This window comes from Chanos chanos, chromosome 2 (genome assembly GCF_902362185.1).
Source record: "Chanos chanos chromosome 2, fChaCha1.1, whole genome shotgun sequence".
Classification (NCBI taxonomy): Eukaryota; Metazoa; Chordata; class Actinopteri; order Gonorynchiformes; family Chanidae; genus Chanos; species Chanos chanos.
Genome location: NC_044496.1, coordinates 44,494,651 through 44,515,494, shown reverse-complemented (window position 1 = coordinate 44,515,494; position 20,844 = coordinate 44,494,651). Strand labels below are relative to the sequence as shown.

At 39.7% G+C, this 20,844-nt stretch overlaps 1 protein-coding gene across 1 annotated transcript in view; it reads right to left on the bottom strand.

Annotated features, from left to right (window-relative positions):
* slc2a9l2 (solute carrier family 2 member 9, like 2) overlaps positions 1–20,844 on the bottom strand; it is a 92,765-nt gene that overhangs the window by 13,857 nt on the left and 58,064 nt on the right. Inside the window, exon 11 of the mRNA XM_030766051.1 lies at positions 19,903–19,978. Within this exon, the coding sequence (XP_030621911.1) occupies positions 19,903–19,978 (76 nt within the window). The remainder of the gene's footprint in view (positions 1–19,902; positions 19,979–20,844) is intronic.

The following is a 20,844-nucleotide window of genomic DNA, read 5'->3' as shown; positions in this document are numbered from 1 at the left end:
GGAGAAACTGTCAAGCGGCCCTTTAAAATCTGTTAGATTCTAAACACAAATCCAGTGCACATTCCTCAGGCACTGTCTGTGACCAGCTCTCCTTTGACCAATTTTAAAAAGGATACACAAGACTTTTTTTTTTTTTTTTTTATCTTTTTCATTTCACTTTTCTGTGACTCATACATCTATTTATTTATTTTCTCCTTCAATGAAGCCCTTAAGGAAAGTTCAGTAGGAGAGGCTGGAGGATGGTACCTATCTCTCTTGCCACCAATTAAACCACATTATTTAAGTATGCTTAATGTCAGCTTCTTCCTCATGCTTTCAGCATCCACCCTCCTCCCATGGCCCGTCCCTCATCCACGGGTTCCTATCCCTCACTCTGAGAGGAGAGAAACCAAACTGACCTGTAGCCTGCGCCTCTCAGAGCAGGTTCCATGAGACAAATTCCTCTGTTCACCAAGCATCCCACACACTATCACCACACCAAGCTGTCACTTTCCAACTACAAACTAATGAACTACAATCTAATTTTCAGTGCATAATGGCATTGTTTTCTTTTTGTAATGTTTCTGTATTTATAATCTCAGTTATACTATTATTTTATTTATTTTCATATGCTGCTTCATATGATCTTTTTCTAAATATTTTTATTTTATACTTCATTTTCAGCATTGGAATACTGGGATAATCAGTGGTGCAGACTGAGTGTATAACACACACTGTATCTGATCATTCAGTTCATCTTGTCAAATGTCACGGTGTCTTCTCCTCAAGATGCCTCCTGGTTTTACGAGAATTCAATCAATATCACAATGGAACCATCAACCGCTATTGGAGAGTGTTCATTAAAGGTGCTTGTGACCGAAGCTGCTGACACAGGTTTCCAGCCCCCTTTCCTTTCTTTCTCTCTCTTATCTTATCCTAATACCTACCTGGGCAAACATGGCCAGGGTGCCATAACTACCACAGCCATCACCAAGGTAATTGATTAGAAAGGCATTAGTACATACATGCACTAAGACAACACAAATACAACTGGTTTTTACAGAAAGAAATCCAGTTTGTTCCTACATTCTTTAATATTGTCTGAGATTTTCCCCATTCAACCTAACAAATAAACTGAAGCAGGCATTTGTAGACACACAAGGATACAGATACATAGTATAGGAAAGGCATTGGGACTTTCAAACATTCTCAAACAAAAAAGGGGAAGGAGTTTCGGGATTAAGGAGACAAAGTGTTAAAACTCACTGCATTCAGGTCTTTCCTGAAGTCAGTAAGGGTTTATTGCGGTCATAGCATTTTATTCCACAGCAATGTGGAGAAGCTGAGTATGTTCTTTGGGGTGACTGATATTATCTAACCAAGGACATACACGCACACACACACACACTCTCACACACACACACACACACACACACACACACACATATACTATAAATAACTAATTATGTAATAACTATGATAAAGCTTACTGACACTCTTCAACATGCCCCCCCCCCCACACACACACGCAAATACACACACACACACACACACACACACACACACCCCTACAGCTACACCTACTAAGAAGCATTAATTCAATAACAGTGTTGGGGTAATCATTGTTGACACCTCTGCAAAACCATCAGAGATAGTCGCATTCATACCCAGGCATCATCTATGCCTTTAGATATTTTCAGGCATGTTCAGCTGAAACCTCAAAACATATTAGAGCATTTTTCACACAGCTTGTGTCTCGGGATCTCATGGTGTTTGTGATACTTAAATGGCATATCTCATTCAAAGGGACATTTAAATACAGGACACTTCAGACATGTCTGAAAATGGCAAATGTTGTCTCAATCTGATTTGTTCTTGGGATTCAAGATGCCTTAAGAAATACAAAAATACATCTTTAGACATGGTACAGACTGGATATGTTAAACTGTGCTTATTGTTTCCATTCCACGTATGTTTTCTGAAGAGCTGAACTCTTAATGTCTTTTAAAATGACAGCACAATCATTAAGAATTAATTAGGTCATTTTTTTAAACAATTGCTCTTACATCTAAGGTTTATAGTATATTTCCCCAAAGCAATATTGTCAATTTGCTTACTGAGAAAGTTCTATCTCTTTCATTAGGGGGAAGAGCTCTTAGACTGGCACTGACTGGGTAATCTGGTTAGGCGCTTTGCAGTCATGTAACATGTAATATGATTTACAAGATGCTAACTGACACTGATTGTACTCTACCAGTTTAACAGATTATTTGACAGAGAATAATTTTGCCAGTGTTTTCTGTTATATTTGGAGTCAAAGAGAGAATCACAGAGAATTACTCTTCAGCACCACAGTGAGTAAATAAGATAATTTATGATCTTAATGGTATATATAATCTTTACGTTTACAGCATAGATTATGGGTCTACCATTGGCTAGCCCTCATAACTTACAACCCAACACACAGATATCAATGAGAAAGAATAATAATATGATTCCATTTGTGTTCATTCTGTCTCACATGATAGAGCTAATACGAAGCTATTATTATGCATTTCAAATGTTTAATGTATTTCTCAGATCTGAAAATAAACATCTGGAACTGGTTTGCTTTTACATTGTATACATTATTACATTGTTTTTTGTATCTCATCAGGGCCTATGTTGGTTAAAGCAGATGTTTCATACTTTTAATCTGATGTCTCTTTGATTTTTTTTTTTCTTTTATTCTATTCGATTCCATCAGATTAGATTAGACTAGCTATTTCACCATCTTTTGGTGCTAAAACTAAACATATATGGTGAAACCACTGTATATTTTCACAGTACATTTTCACCTCTTCTCGTTTCAACTTTTCTATACTGAAATCAAATATTATCTGCTTAGGAAACGTGGCAGTATATTTCTACAAGGTCTTGTTACCAAGTTGAGGTTAAGGATGCTGCATTCAAATGATTACTACAGGTAATACAAACTGCTTTAAACAGGACCAAACCCTCAGAAAGCCAATTAAGCAGCTGAATATGGCCAAGGTTCACACATATTCTCAAAGAGACATCAAAGTCAGGAGTTAATACTGTGCAAAAGAACATTTCAAAAAGGAATTAACGGGAGCAAAAAATGTGATGCAAAAAATTCTTTATGGATGTTTGGTCATATTACACACAGAAACCTAATATTTACTAGGGATTTTCAATCACACAAAACTTGACTGATTAATCAGCTCACTACCAGGCTGAAATAGTTTGGTAAATTAAGGTCTGAAACGCCACATTCTCATACAGTTCCATAAATGTCAGCATATTAATAAATAGCATAGTTTTGCTATTTGGATGTGTGTGTCGCACGGTTGCCCTTTCCCAAGAGCACATTACTCTGTTGGTCACTTTCTGAGATTACAAAACAGCATACCACCTTAGCAGTTATTCACACATCCTACATGTACTGAGAACAGAACAGTCTTTCTTTCTCTCTTTTTCTCCTGCTTTCTTTCATTCTCTCTCTCTCTCTCCCTCTCTCTCTGTCTCAGTGTTTGCTGGGAGCAAGTGAACAGGGCTGGCATGTGAGCACTTGTTTCTGAAGAGATTGTTTTGTATTTCTTTTCTCATTTCTGTTATGTATTTACATTGCAGATACAGGCTCTTTTTCCGTTCTTATTTAATTGGATTAATAAGTGAAGCCAGGGTATGTTGTTTGCATTTCGGTTCAACATCTACTAGCTTTTGCTGGTTGGTATGGCTGGCCTTGGGGCAATAGGGTTTGAACCTTTAAGGCAGAAAAATGGCATGAAAGCCTTACATCCAATGTCACATGAGGAGTGTGAATTAGCTGTGGGGAAATTTGGTAGCCCTTACAGCATAAAATCTGCTTCCAGGATGAGCATCATGATAGGGATAGTTCTGGACAGCACTGATAAAGTTGAGAACAGAGTTGGCATTCAAGGCACTCTCAAACAACTGCTTTCCCTTGTTCACCTATCTAAGAAATGATGCTTTCCAATGTTCCACAAACTGCTGATGATGCGTTTTTGGTACAAGAGTTGTCAAGATACTGGCAACTAGTATCACAAATTTGAAAATGTTCCTTGGGTTGTACCTTTCTTATCCTTTCAGTGTCAAGGGCAATTGATCCTTAAAAATGATACTGAGGAAAACTGAAGTTTGGGAATTACTATTCTGATGACTATACTCAGTAGGTGATTTGTTATTTTTTAACAGGGGGATGGCTCAGTGGCGAACAGGGGGGATAGCACAATGGTCACTGACACTACTCTATAGAGTATATAGGGGGATGGCAGGACAACAAGGGGGATGCATTTTGGTCATTTTTTGCTGACAAGGGGGATGGCATCCCCCTCATCCCCCTACAAATCACCTATTGACTATACTTTAACATAGTTTTGGCAATGTTTTGGATCTGAACAAGAGGGTTGGTGAGCACCACTTGGCCTCTACAGTACCTGAATCTGTCATTGAAGAGGAGGGCTACAAGGAGATAAGTATGAGGGGGATAAAAAGGAAACCAAAAAATGTGTCTATGGCAAAAAGTTAAAAATGCTGTGATTTTCAAAAGGCTGAAAAACCTAACAAAATATTGAGCTGAAGCTTAGCGCTGATGATCCAGATTCCAACAGTGAATGCGAGTCTTCAGATTCAACCTCTTACAGCAGGAGGCGAGTTAGTTAAAAAAAAAGTGGTTACAGTCTTGAGAAATTCAACAACTTTCTCCTGTCTACCAAATGTTTTTAAGGACTACAAGTAGAAGACTTTTTATACAATCCGTTTGACATTTCATGACAGGAAAAGAGGATTAAGAGTCCTTTATGGACCAGGCAATGTACTGGCTTCAGAAAGTAGTCCAAAAGCTCAAGTCAAAAGGACTTAATGATGAATAAAATGGATGGATTTTTTCATATTTCAAATGACCTTTGTATGTTCCTTTAATCTGGCCACATTTTCCATCATGCTGGGTGAGACAAAAATACGCACATTAAATCTACATGGTTCAAGGAACTACAGAAAATGGGTGGCCCACTTTAAATACATAAATAATACATAAATACTTAATCTATTGTTTATACAAAAGACACACAGTGAAAGGCACAATGAACCTGACTGGAAAAGAGAAAGGGAGGGAGATACTGTGCTCAGTCTTAAAAATCTCTAACTGTGGTGGAGTAACAGTAATATTTGCAGAACGTTTTTTTTTTTTTTTACCAATGGCTTATCACATGCCCATAACGGCTGATGACACATTCATGGTAATCATGGACTTAGGTCCTTATGAATGTTCAAGCTCCAACAGTGATCGAGGCAATGGTGGGGTTAAAACAGTTTAACCAATAGTGCACTCTCAGAGTGACTAAGAACATTATCAGCTTAATGAGAGCTCTGAAGTTGAAATGGTGGAGCAGTCAGTAAAGTCCACAGGGAATCAAGAACATATTGAGGATCAAGCAAAAAAAAAAAAAAGGCACATAGGCAGACCTGTTAGAAGGAACAAGGGGCAGTGGTCTGTTCATGCTTCCACCAATGCTACACAGATGAATGCCCTTAATATTAATATTCTTTAGTAGGGAGAAAATAATGGCTAGAGCCATTACATACATGTTCTTTGCTCTGCCACAAGACAGGAACTTACTGAGCTCACTGATATCCAAAAACATGCAGTGGGATTTTAGGTACTCCATAATAATAGCAAATACAAAGAGGATGAAACAGTACCCGGAAGTTTTCTTGATGATATGCCAAAGATGGGAGCTGTACCTGGGTGAGCTCATGCCCTGCAGACTATGGAGAATGGGAAGCTCCCACGGCTTCCCTTTACAACTGTATAAATCTTTTTGGTCTGTCATAGGCAAAGATGTACTGGCAGTGTACACTGACAGTTAGACCAGAGGGTCTCTATCATTGAGTCGAAGAAGAGGGGTCATTGCCTTGCTGCCAAAGAAAGGAGACTAGTGGGATATTAGAAATTAGTGGCCTGTTTTCCTATTTTGTCCTGATTATAAGATGTTGTCAAAGGCCTTGATCTGTAGAATTAGGGAGGTAATGGGGCAGGTTTTACAGCGAGATTAGACCTACTCTGTGCCTTGCAAGTCAATCGGTGATAATATTGCTCTAATTCAGGATGTTTTGGACATTCTCTAGACTATGGAGCATTGAAACTGGTCTGATTTCCATATACCAGGAAAAGGCTTTTGAACAGTAATGATTTCATTTTACCAAATTATGGTGGTATTTTAAGAGTGTCTGCCCCTTTCAATGATATTGTCTTTGTTGATGTTGGTAAATTGGAAAATGTAACAAAATTGGGTCTTATCTCTTCACCAAAAGTGAATTGGGTAAAAAGTGAAACCTTGTTAAAAGGGGAGTGGAACAAGAGGCACTGAATGAGTCAGGTGGCCTGACTTCAAAGAAGGGTTGGGATGAAATATCTTGGGGTTTATGTAGGGGATAACATTCAAGAAAAACTGGTAATGTATCCTACAGAATGTGGAGGGGTTTCTAGGGAAGTGGCAATAGCTACTACCTTAAATATCTTACAGTGGGTGAATTCTTATAGTCAACAGTCTGGTAGCCTCTGCACTTTGCCATCATCTGGTCTGCTTGGAGCCACCTCCTGGCCTACTGACAAAAAAAAATCAGCCTTTAATGGCGGAATTCTTCTGGGACCAGCTTCTTTAGGTCTTACAAAGTACCTTGCTCTTGCCCACAGAAGAAGGAGGTCAAGGATTAGCTTATCTGGGGATCAGAAAGGTAATGTTTTGCTTTCAGTTAATCCAGAAATACCTAACCGGACCAAAAGAACGGGCACACAGGCCGACAGCATCAGCTCTCTTACAGTGAGTAGGGGGAGTGGGGCTAGATACTGCTGTGTTTTTAATTCATTTTAAGAAACCAGACCTCCCTGGAGTACCTATGTTTTATCAAAGTCTTTTTGAAGTTTGAGGATCATTTAAATATCAGAGACTTGACCCTATAACATCCCTGAACTGCTTACAGAAGGAACCACTGGTATTCAGTGCTCATCTTGATGTGGCTATAGAGGCAACTCCACGCCTTGCTAACTTGCTGTATGAAAGTAGAATGGCTAAGTTTTACCATATTATGGATCTAGCAGGGCAAGGATGGTGAACGCTGAGGGTGTAGCTTCCTTTCTGGGTGTCCAGGATCTTCCTGGCATGTCAGGAAGTTCCCAGTTGTACTGCGGGTGGCTTTGAGTGCTGAGGAGAGAGCACTACCGCTGGACTACTGCAGTGGTGCTGCTCCCCCTAAAGATGGAGATTCTTTCCTGAGGTTTGAACTAACACCTGATCTTAGAGATGTTCAGTTGTGAAGTGAAAGGTACCCCAGTTAAGGGTAAAGTTTTACTGATGAGTCTTGCCAAAGTTTTAAGCAAAGGTGAATTAAATGGTGAAACTATCACACCACGGAGAGAGAGACTGGGTATTGCTAACAACGTCAATGAATCAAGAAAGCAGGGGATCTTCTGCTTCAGAGCTGGACAGATGAATCCCTGCTTAAATATTATGATTTGTTTCTTGGTGCTTTACTCCATTTTTTGTATGTTGTTATTTTCCTTATTTATTCTACTTATACTTCTTTTTTTTCTTTTCCTATTTAATCAAACATGGACAATATAGTTATGTTTTTGCGTCTTCCTTGAAAGATTTTTTTTCTGTTTGCATATAAAAATGACTGTTATGCAACAATATTTTTGTTAAAATTCAGTTCTCTCTCTCACTCTCTTCTGTCTGGTGTGTAGGTCATTAACATCTGACTGTGCTCTCTGTAGGAGTTCTCCTTTTTAGGCATAGCACCAGGGACTATGTTTTTCCTCCCTCTCTCTCTCTTCTACCTCTCTTCTTGTTCATGGGGTCATCCATCTTCTTCAGTGTCCGTCAGGTCCTGTTCTACCTCAGTATCCACTGTCACTGAGAAGAGCACAGCACCTTACCATGTCTTATTAAGGTACACCAGCATGCACTACCAAAGCAACACACAGCTAGCTAGTTACGTAACTCTGCACACAAATCATTTAACTACAATTTTCTGTGGTTCAGTCTGTGCCAACAGACAGATAATAACTCCATAAGCATTATGCTGCATTTATCAACACAATGGAAGTTCAACGTAGATGACCGGTTTATACCTGATGACATGGGCATAACTAGCAGTAAGCGGGTAATGCAGTTGCATTGGGAACCCATGACAATTGGGTATCCGTGAACATGGGTTACTTGTCAGTGTAATCAGGCCCTTTAAGTATATATTGTGCAGAGTCATCTGCTTGATGGTGTGTCATTCTTAATGTCACTGACCAAATAAATAACACAACAGGATATAACAGTTATACATACATATGTATTTGTATGAACTCATGGCTACATATTATAGCTCTGAATGAAGTTTTCATGAGGGTTAAAGGACTTGATTTGATATCAAAAAGTGGGCACTAGGAATTCTGAGACATGGTAATTACGAACATGCGTACTGCGTGGCAAAAACAGTATATTGAACTTGAGCTAGCTCAATTTCCACATAGTGAAACGGCGAGTCAAGAACGAATGGAGTACAAGCACAAACATAAAAGTGGGTTTCAAAAACGAAAATTAAAAGAAGCAGCTGAGAAACAAAAATCAAAGCTTCCAAACATAGATAATTTCTTTATAAAGAAAGAGCAGGACTCTCAGTCATTTTAAAGCTGTGTGCTTCAAAATACTTCTCCCGTTCACTATTGACATTACGGCACCATGCGTTCTGGTTAAGTGAGATGGGCTGGGGGCCCGCCTTGACCACCCTGCATTAGGGCCTGTTGTTGGCTCGTTACGCCCCTGCCTGATGATGTTTTGATATGATCTGGCCAGAGTGACTGTTTTTGGAAGATACATATGTTACCCCGCCTCATCAAGGAGGGTGAGACCCTATAGTGTTTAATTACTCCCTCACAGACACAGATATACAATCAGTAAAGGTGCATTTTTAAGAGGCTGTAAAAACCTGAACATTGTTGTTGTGTTAATTGATATGCTATTGTGTTACAGTATGTTTCTAATGAGAACTTCAAATGGCAAAGACACTTGATTGTGTGCTGAAGGCCACAAACATCACTGAATGAGGAATATTTAACAACAACACTGTGCAGCTCTCACAAAGCTAAACGCACACACACACACGCACGCACATACAATTTTCCAGCCTAAAACTACACAAGCAATTAACCTAGGACCAGAACTGGAAGAGACCATCTCTCATAACAGAGTGTGTGGCTGGTTTCTCCTCACGTCTTACATTGCATTAAATAATACCCATAAACACTGTGAAGGATGACTAACAGTGTGAAAGTATGACGCAGAATGACCAGCTCTCTGTAGACGTAGAGTTATCCACTGGCCCAAGCTGCTTAAAGAGAGTGGGACTGTAATTGTGCTTACAGTGGAAAAAGACCATACAGACACATACAGACAAATACACACACACACACACACACACACACACACACACACACACACACACACACACACACACAATCTTTTCAAAATGCTCTCTATTCAATTATCCCTTTTATGTGCTGTGTTTTGTGTTTCTATGTGTACGTGCATGCGGAGAGAGAGAGAGAGAGAGGTTTAAGATGTTCTTCTCACCCTCTGGGCACAGACATTTTGCAGGCTAAGCTCCCTTACTGAACAGACTTCTGCATTTTCCCCCTCGGTCTTTCAGTCTTCTCTTATGTTTTTCATTACGTTTCCATTCATTACATTTCCATTCATCCATTCTTTCTCCACTCTCTATGCATATAACTGATTAGAGAGCACGAGAGCATTAAGAATCACCTCTCTCTCTCTCTCTCTCTCTCTCTCTCTCTCTCTCTGTCACACACACATACACACACATACACTCACTCACTCACTCCTTCTGTCAGCTGGAAAACTACTTCAGAAAGATACAGATATATTCTTCTTCACTTGTAGTTGTGATATACATATTGGGAATCATGTTTAAGACATCCACAGATGGTTTTCCTTTTCTTCATTATGAGGAAAGTTTGAGCATCATACAATTTCTATTTGTTCAGTCATGTGTCATTCCTTTATCATCTCTGTCATCAAGAATTCATTCTGTCCATGTCAAGAATCTCAGTCTGTCAGAATGAAACCTAATTAAAATCATTCACTATAAATCTATCAGTCTATGTGCCCTCCACTATGTATCCATGTGAAGGGACCGTTAGTAAAACATCTCACCACAACACAAAGCAACATTCAAGTCTATTTTAAAGCAGGAAGACACATATTTTAAGCAGGAAGAAACACCCACACCCAAACCCACACACACACACACACACACACACACACCATGAAACACACAAACACAAAATTCCATGCGGATTTATAAGTATTGAAGAGACTGAAAAAACACACAGTCACATCGATGTCTAGGACAGCTCACTATGTATTTCATTCAAGGCTGATTTAAATGTGTTGCATGAGTGTACGGTCTATGTATGTGTGTGTGTGTGTGTGTGTGTGTGTGTGTGTGTGTGTGTGTGTGTATGGCTAAATTAATGGTTGGTGAGAACAGCTAGATGTTGAAAATAGAGCTTGTACTCTTGTACTCTGAAAATATGTCTTTTAATCAGCAGGCTTTTAACTAATTACTTTCATTCTGCTCCCACATTCACCCACATACACACATACAAAAGTGGTGTAATGAGAAATAGTGTCATAGTGTTCAGTAGATGAGAAGAAGCAAATGTAGACTTTTGTTCACTTTATGACTTTGGTCCCAATAAACAGCCATTGTACACTTTAATGATCTTGCAGTAAATTGTAAAACATCTGAGGGCCCACATGGGATTTCCCTGTTGTTTGTAACTGTAAATTATCTCTACCTTTAACGCACTGTTGACAATTCTCTCTCTTTCTTTCTCTCTCTCAGTCGCAAAGGAAACTAGCAGAGTGTTAAGCACATCAAGCCTTCATCTGAAAAAGTGTTTAGAAGGTCACCAAGTTCACATAACTAAGACCTCTTTTTAATGAGTTAAGTCCTGAGGCTACAATACTCAATGTAATCAAATTATACAGGATATCAAAAGTGACTGTTGTGTTACTTCTAAATGCAGATAATAAAAACGATCATTAAGCTCTCTTTCTCTGGAGGACTGATAAGGTTTGTGCTGTTCTGTCAGACAGAGAGACAGATTGTTGATATACACAGACACTGTGACCTGTGTGTAATTGACCTATCTATTCATAACTCTGGGCTGTCATGTGCTTTTTGGAGAGTTGACAATATTTTTTGTTTCTTCACAGCTGGTCAAACCACACGGTGACAGAAAAAAACCCCACTGTCACATCTGTGCTTCTGGCAAATTCTGTCTCATACATCCACATTCACTTGTTTGGGCCACACTTTCTTCAGTACACTCACGCACTTTGTATAAGCCAACCACTACTGCTAAGTTAAAGCGATTTTTGGTTAATGAACTGTAAACTACCCTGATTCATCTCATTTAGAGTCATTTAAAAGCACAAGAAAAGCATTTCACCCATGGACCCCCCCCAAAAAAACCAAAATAAAACAACTAGAACTGCTACAAACAGAGGTGTCATTTACTCTGTTTCGCATGGTAAAATAGGTTGAGAATATTGAAGCTTATGTATAGATGTAAAGGAGTTTCACGACACGGTGATTGAATGAGGTTAATTTGGATGAGAGCACACTTAGAAAAATGGTCAGTGTTTAGGAATGCTAATTACTCACCCAAAATCATTCTTCTCGTTTTCTCCCTTCTCTCTCTCTCTCTCTCTCTCGCTCTCTCTCTCTCGATCTCTCTCTCTTTTACCCTGAGTAAAAACGTGCAGTTTCTTACTGCACAGTTAAATGGGAAACAGGGAGATGCTCTAACAGTTTCACTTGTTAACCTAAAAGAGTGTCTCTTACTCCCTGTTAGCCCAATTAACCTTCACAATATCCTTCAGCACTGAGGGGTATGACAAAGAGAGAGAGAGAGAGAGAGAGAGAGAGAGAGAGAGAGAGGACAAACAAGAAAAGTGATTTTGTTCTTGCTGTACAAATTATGGAAAATGGGAAGAGAAGGGAAAAACAGTCTTTATAAATGCCTCTTTAAAAAAAAAAAAAAAACGCAGGTCTGAGACAGTGCAGCATTTTATGTACACAGAGATTCCTGTGGGCCATTTGTCATAGCTAAAGCCAGAGAAATGGTTCTTAGTCCTTCAAACAGTTTCCCCCCCTCTAAAACCATCTAAATCAACAGATTACGATTGTGCTGTAGATATTCTACAGGACTACATGTTTAAACTATAAAATAGTTCTTTGTGATAAATGCAGTAATGGATAGTAACAGAATGGGATGACGTTTAAAACCAGTCTTTCATCACACTGCGATAGGCATGCTCATGTGGTGCTGTGTGTTTTGAAAGACCAGAGGGGATGGGACTGCTGTGAAATACAGCAGAGTTATAGAAACCACAGTATAGATTATAAATCATAGATCTGAAGACCTGTTTAATATCTCCCCATCTCGCCTCTGATATTACATCACGAGGGAGTCAAGATCCAGGGAGTTAAAATAAAAATTAAAAAAGACTTATGCTCTGTTCAAAATGTACACTCACTCACTATATAGTGCACTATATAGTGTGTCAGGCCATTTTGTCAACTGAAATTTTACGACGCTGTATAGTGCGCTACAGAATTTTGTCGTAAGGCACGGCAAAATGTAGTGTACAGGACCTGTACCCTACATTGATCGACTTACACCATCATATATTGCAGCCTGTCTCGTGAAAGCCAATCAGGTGCAGATATTCTGGCGTTTTTTTTATGCGACAGAGATAATAATTATGAATATCCGGCGCATAATTATGTTGCAGCGTAACGTACAAATAGAGTCTGAAATGTATCAACAGTAGTTAACCACTATCCCCTAGTGAGTGTCTCCATGTAGCAAACACTATATAGTGAGTGAGTGAACAAGTGAGCATTTCGAACATGGGGTTAGATAGATAGATAGATAGATAGATAGATAGATAGATAGATAGATAGATAGATAGATAGATAGATACATAGATAGATAGATAGATAGATAGATAGATAGATAGATAGAGAGCAGACAGAGAATGTATACATAGTAAACATACATATACCACTCATCAGACAGGGGTTTAACTTCCTTACACTTATTTTGCTCCTCTTGCTTTGAAGCACAGTCTCAGATCCTGCTGTCCTAAGCTCTAATTGAAACACATGCAGTGAAAAACAGGCAGCATGGGGCTGTTGTTTTATTCATCTCAGTCATCTGATCCTATCTTTCATCACCATATCTCTCAGCCTGAGGCGCAGCTTAACAGCTGATACAAGGTCTCTTCCCTCTCTTCAAATAAGGACATATGAGTGTGTGTCCCTCACGGCTATCTCTGCCTCCACTATGAAACTATGAGTCTGCCTGTGTTTGCAACCTTGCAAATTCTCCAGCCTGCACACACAGCCTTCCCTACCCAATCTGTCCTTCTTCCTTTCTTTCTTTCTTTCTTTCTTTCTTTGTTTCCTTTCACTCTTTCTTTCTTTCTTTTTTTCACCCTTCTTTCTTTCTTTCTTTCTTTCTTTCAGTGTACCTGTCTGTAGCACAGAGTGCAGGTGACTAATAAAAACTGAGGAGAGAACTTCCGGTGCTTTCATATGCCTCGTTAATGCACCATCCATCAATCAAAGTAATACACTACATTTTATTCATCTCGTCTACAGTTTCAACTTTCAGAACAGATCAAACTGAGCAGAAAACTACAGTGTTGTTGAGACTGGTATATATGCGTGTAATATTTCTGTCAGAGATAATCCATGTAAAATAACTGAAATAAATCCATAGCAGACCCAGGAGTCCATGTTCAGCATTAGCCTAACTTCTGTAAGGGACAGATACAGTGACTGTGTTTGTGCTGATAATCTCTTTTACACACCCACTGCTTAAATCCTACTAAATGATGAGTGTAAATCTGTCATACCCCAAAGAGCACAGTCATTCACACAGAGCTGCAGCTTTGGAGTGACCCACTACTGATTTGAGCAATAATTTTCCATGTATCCTGATACAGTAGGGGTGGAGATGGGAGGGTGACTATGTGAGGGCTGATTAAACAAGCACTGAGCGGAAAAAAAAAATATCTCTGTATGTGAGGTCAACGACTTAGTACAAAAACCAGAATTATTTAATAAACAGCGGTAATACGACAAATGAGAGGATTTAATCCCAGACAAAGTCTAATTGGATATACATCTTTGAAACCTTGACATGGTATTTTTGTCTTTGTTGAAATGATGTGTAATGTGCAGACAGGCTTCAGTGTAAGCTTGCACAGACTGCGGTGCAGCAGGAAGTTTGTGACGTGGAGGGGCTTTAACAGAGGGTTTAACGTGTCTCAGGGGGGTTTGTGGGGTGGGGTGGGGTGGATTCGTTTGTGTGCTTTGCCAGTGTGTGAAGCAAAATCTAGTTTGGGTATCTCTTTTTCTCACTTCTGCGCTTTTAGACAGAAAAACTGTTCCCTGTTCTCTGTGATTGGCTCCCCTGAGGAGGGGGTCGTAGTGGCAGGTGCAATAAATTAACCAGAGTTTTTTTTGCTTTTTTTTTAATGAAAATATCCCAGTAAGCTGTCCTCCATTTTGTCCCAGTTAGAGTATATATAAATACGATAAGAGTGCAGTGGAACTGTGAATAACAAAAGGTGAATAACAATGATTCATTTTCCGTTTTTTAGTTAAGTACAATAAAAACGTTCAGGTCTTATTGAGATATTTATGCATAAATGGTTAGAGCGGCAGAGAAATATAAAAATTATTCCTTCCTCACAGGTGTATACTCAGTCACACAAACACACAAATATGACCTCATGACTGTGTATTAGAAGTCATCACGATGACATTCACACAGCACACACTCACACACACACACAAATACACAGCCATAAAGAGAGCATGCTTAAATTGGCACAGCCTGAGTGCAGTGAGCAAGGCAGGCAGAATGATGCTCAGCAGCTCTCAGACATTTGGCAGCCAGTTTCACACAAACATGCACACACATCCACGCACACACACACACATGCATGCATGCACGCACTCACATACACACACACACACACGTTCACACACACACACACACACTGTCAAGCACACACTACGCACACACACAGACTAACAGGAACATATAGACACTGTTACACATCCTGGTACCTGACAGCACTGTGACAATGTACAGCATGAAGCACTGTAAGCAGCTGAAACTTTACCACCACACAGGATCAGTTCAACTACATACAATCAAAACATCACAAAACCACACACAACTGCAGAATGTAGCTCCACACGCCACAAAAACAATCCCAACAATGCTTCTAGGTAAACCACCACCTCCAACTACAAACAAACTAACCATGCAAACTCCAGAACCAAACAACATAAAAGCATACAGAACAACGTATACAACTCAAAGACCTTTGGTGTCTATTATGAAACTGCCACCTGCCCCTCCCTCCTACAGAGCTCCTGTGTTGGCTCTGCCATTCCACAGATTTACATCTCATTTGCATATGAGGGTGAATATGACAGCAAGAGTGGTATGGAAGCACTATGACCTTGCGCACTGAACACAAATGTCAGGAGAGAGGAGTGTGTAAATTAGTACCTCGCACACGCAAACAGCAAAAGTTCAATGTTCAGGCATGCATGTCCTTTTCAGAATTTTAGACAAAAGGACAAGGAAGCAGACATTTTAATCAGAGGCGCTGTATAAGTGTCCTGGATTAGGACATAACCTACTAGTCATAGATATTTAGAACACTTAGCATATAGCATTTCATATTCCAGTTCACATTTCATTTATAGTCTGAGCAGGCAAAGAAAGAATTTTTTCTCTTTTTTTTTTACTCCTTCCTTCCTGCCTTTTCCCCTCAGTTGATGAGGACTTGTTATACATCAGGCTGTCTGCTGTGTGAGCAGGTATACTTGGCCATTAGTGTGTTAAGAGGGATTTCGTCCTTGTTTGCAACATCAGTCTGTCTGCGCCCACTTAATGGGGCGTGTGTCTGTTTGATACAATGTCACTGCGTTGTCAGCGGACTTCATGTGTTTTTATTCAGTAAAGCTGTTTGAGAGGTTAGTAGGTTAAAGAACTCCATCATCAAAAATGAGCTTCTGAAAGCAGCTCTCCAAAATGAATGTTTCTCAAAATGACATCACATCGAGACACACACGCACACACACACACACACAGATGAAAATATCTGCCTGCTACGGAAACAGCTGTATTGTTGTGTGTGGTGTTACATTCGGCAGTTGTGTGTAGTTTTGTGATGTGCTGTTGAATGTCATTGAATTGATCCTGTTTGGTTATAAAGTGCATCGTTCAGGACACCATCACAGTGCTGTCAGGTACCAGGCTATGTGACAGAGTGCCCGAATGTCAGTGTGTCTGTGTGTGATTACGTGTCCCCATATGTGTGTGTGTGTGTGTGTGTGTGTGTGTGTGTGTGTGCGCGCATGTGTGAGTATTATATAAGTGCTGCATCAGTCCTTCATCCTACTCCTCTTCCTCAGTAATAGACTGGAACATTGGACAGAGATGAATCTTTATCTCTGTGTAACTGTGACTGGGGACTGTGGAAATGAGACTTTACTGCACATCACAAATGAGATGCAAAAAAACATCTGCCCAGAATTTGTGATATTTCCAATTTTTCAGGGAGTACTCCTCCGAGTCCTCGTTTCATAACCAAAAAAAAAGAAAAGACAATTACTATGACACTGCAGAAACTGCAGTTTCATTGAACTTCAAAGTGCTTCAACTTCGGACAGAATTTGTCAGATAAATATGCTGGTGTGGTTAAAGTGTACCTGACTCTAGAACTAGATCAAGTTATCACCACCACATAAAGACCGCACCACAGGTCTAATATTTCTCGGTCGTAAAAAATTTTACTGATAGACTATACATCTCAGGGAATGTATTTTCTGTTACCAAGCTAATTTTGCATTAGAGATTCCATATGTTTAGCTTGAGGAAGTGTACTGTTAAGTATTTAATATATCTTGTAATTTCCATTTCTAACTTGAGGCGAAAGGAAATTAAAAATCTTTTACTTCTCAGCATAACCCACACTTTCCAACAAATGTCATTTATTTAGTGTTTATCTGCTGATGGCTGTTGTCTGGGTGCCAAGCAGATGAGGGCTATTCAGTGAATGTATTACCTAGCAGTATGTTTTTTTTATAAAGACTTTATAGATGGAATGTTCTAGCTGCTGTTCCAGAGGCCATGTCAGTGTAAAATGTTGTGAAAACAGCCACATCTCCATAATCACCCCTATAATGGCAAAACATGCTTTAAGCAGACACACACACACACACACACACACACACAGACACACACAATCTCACCAATTAAAAGTCATGAGACACCCCTGTAGCTCTGATATGCATTCTGTTTAAAAACATACCAATGCTCGTCCAGGGCAGCTTCGGTATGAAAATTAAAAGTGTGCGTGCGTCTGTCAGATTAAAAAGAAAATGCTTAATGGGAGAGATTAAACCTCTGAGTGCCTCAGCACCTATAAGGGAATTCTAATGTTGAGTAGGCATATATAATTTACCACTCTTATATATTATTCATACAAGGAATTAGCCAAATAGCTCCAGTCCTTAATATCTCCCAGGCTTGAACTTAATATTACATACTATTTGTGCAGCTACAGCACTCTCACATAAAGCAGAGCAGTTATACTCTTGACAAATTAAATTACAGGTCTGTCCTATTCAAAGCTCTCTTTCTTTCTTTCTTTTTTTTTTTAAATTCCTGAGACAATTTATCAAAGCTGAATATTTCCTGTGTTGATAGAGAAGGTTCTTTGTGGCATATTTCTCAGTGTGGTATAGCTGTATTGACTCTCTGAAACAGACTCTGTCAGGTATCCTCTAAAGGAATGGGAGGGGGATTTCCACAGATTTGCTGTTGAAAAAATCAATCGTCTAGTGAAGTATATTTAGAACTGTCTTCTACCTTTGGGTAATCCCTAATATTTTCACATTTGGGAAACTGACTAAAAACCTTTGTAAATGCTTTGTCTAAAAAAAACAAACAAAAAAAAACCCAAAACAAAACAAATCTGATCCAGCATAAGTAAAAACAAAGAGTCCATTAAACCATTGAATAATGATTTCACGTTGTAATTTTAACACCATTTTACGTAGTAATTGTGGTGTTTTATGAGGTAATATTACAGAGTTTCTATATTTATCCTTAAATGGGGTTTGAGTTGCCAAACAGGTATACCATCCATCATACAGTATAAATCATAATTTTTCTTCTTTTTCCTTTACTTGTTCTTCTTCCTCTTTGTTTTATCCACGCATAAAGCCTATACTAATACGTATACCTCTAAGCGAGGTCCAAGTTTTCACACGCTGTAGCCTGTTTCTGAGGAATCTGGGTCACCGTTTCCATGGTGAAGTGACTTTCTGACAAGAGCTATCCAGCTTTCCGTCGTACAAGGAGCACACCTTGGCCAAGTCTCCAGTGACGCGTGGACACAGAAACACATACACACACACATACTACGCCACATAGAATCTCATTTATGACAAAGTGATGCCATTTATCATCTTCTTAGCTTGGCCCAAACAGTCAACCAAGTAGACAGTCTCTGGAGGTGCTGTCTCATTGGCTACTGACTGCTTCCTGCTGGTCTGAGACTCCGAGGCAAAGCAGTGCTCTGGCTTAATGGTGCAGTTAGAGACGATAACACTATTGGAGACATGTATGAAAACCTTAAAAGAGACACGCTGCACGGTGACCTCCAGCTCAAAACTCAGCCTCTCCCCACGCAACGGACCAGAGTCATGTGACTTCACCAGCTACATGTCACGTCTAAAAATAACCATACAGCTTAGAGACGGTGCCTGCTAATCAACAGGCTATGCTAATGAGTGCTTTCAAAACTCACAATTAAACTCACGGCCCAAGCCAGTGCCCTTAATCACTGAGTGAATAACAATATCAATCGACTTGTCTTTTTCTCTCTTCCTCTCTAATTCTGTGCGTCTCTCTTTTTGCTCCCTATTTCGGGGGTGCTGTACAGTGTCGGAGTGTGGTTGAGAGCCGGTGTGAAGTGTGCAGTAGAAATGAAATGTTTATGGAGAAGTTGATTCACACTGTGATCAGGAGTAACCAACTGTAACGTGACATTAAATTTTAGCAAATCTTAGCGCTTGAGCAAAGATTTCTCATTACACAAAACTGTGACTACAGAGTGAATCAGGGCTGAATGCAGCTCAGGGCTCACACAGTTTAATACAGACGAATTACAACACACAGTCACAGAGAATGAGAGCATGTGACAGTGTGTTCATGCAGAGAGAGATTCTAATCTCTGTGAAATAATTGTACTTTATATCTTAATTGTAATAATTGTATCTTATATCTTGACCTTCCTTATGCTCTGTACCTGTATGCATGTGATGTGTGTGTGTGTGTGTGTGTGTGTGTGTGTGTGTGTGTGTGTGTGGGTGCATGTGCGCACTTATGTGCATTCTTTGTGTAAGTGTGTAAGCGAGCTTTAAGGCTAGCCTCCACACTCCAATGGACTGTAGTACATTTGACTTCACAAATTACACACAGATCAGAGCACAGACCACAGCGCATGCACATGCGCATACACATACACACTTTGAGTATAAGCCCAATGCCAGAGAACAATAATCCTCAAAACCTGTCAGTCAACATGAAAAATACCATAACTTGTTTTTCTTTACTGCTACCATCTGTGGAGATGACTGGGAGATAGAGCAATGGTCACAATGAGAGAGAGAGAGGGTAAATGAGTAGTAGAGTAATGGTGACACTGAGGACAGTACCTGGACCAGAACAGAAGGATGCAATCACTGCCAATATGGAGGTAAAACTCAAATAGGGCATCCACGAATATCTATCCTGTGAAAGAGACAGACAGAGAGAAAGAAAGAGAGAGAGAGAGAGAGAGAGAGAGAGAGAGACAGGAGGAGAGTTGTACAAAGAGAAGTAGAGATCGAAGGGTTAGAGAATGACGCTTTAATAAACTAATTAAAAGAATAGTGGTTTGTCCACAGTTCTCAGTAGACCTCCGTGTTTAAGAGAGTGAAACTGGGCTTGCATTTAATCTTTAAACGATGGGGTTTTTAATATTATGATTCAGCCTCTAAATTTAGCTTATGCTCACACACTCACACACACACATACACACTCACGTGCACACGCGCGCACACACACACACGCACACACACACACACATATATTCGCTCACATGCACATACCCATACCCACACCAACACACGCGCATACACATGCACACACACACACTTTAAAACTATCCCAGCGATAACCATCTCCAGAGCTTAGGCTGTAAAAGAGGCACAGTTGCCACAAAGAGGCTAAGACAGGAAAGAAATGGCTGATGTTTGATGGCACAGAGTGTGAAGGGTCAATAATAATAAATCAATATTGCATTAAGCTATATTCAAAAGGCAGAGAAGGCAGCTACTGCTGCTTCAAAGCTAAAAAAAGGTCACTCATTCTGAATGCATCGCTAACTACATCAGCATGCTGCCTGAGTTTTTGCAAAGAGGCCAAGATAATCTCAAAGGCTTATGGTGTTAACATCCAGGGGTTCACTTTTCAGTTAAGATGGTTTAAGTGTAATTAACAGTTTATGCTACATTTGGCTCAGGGTGTTTGGCTCAATGTTCACATTATGTTTAGTGTTCCTTTTCTTTGGCTGGAAAGGTAATTGAGCTTAAACTCTGTTTTGATAACTTTTCTGG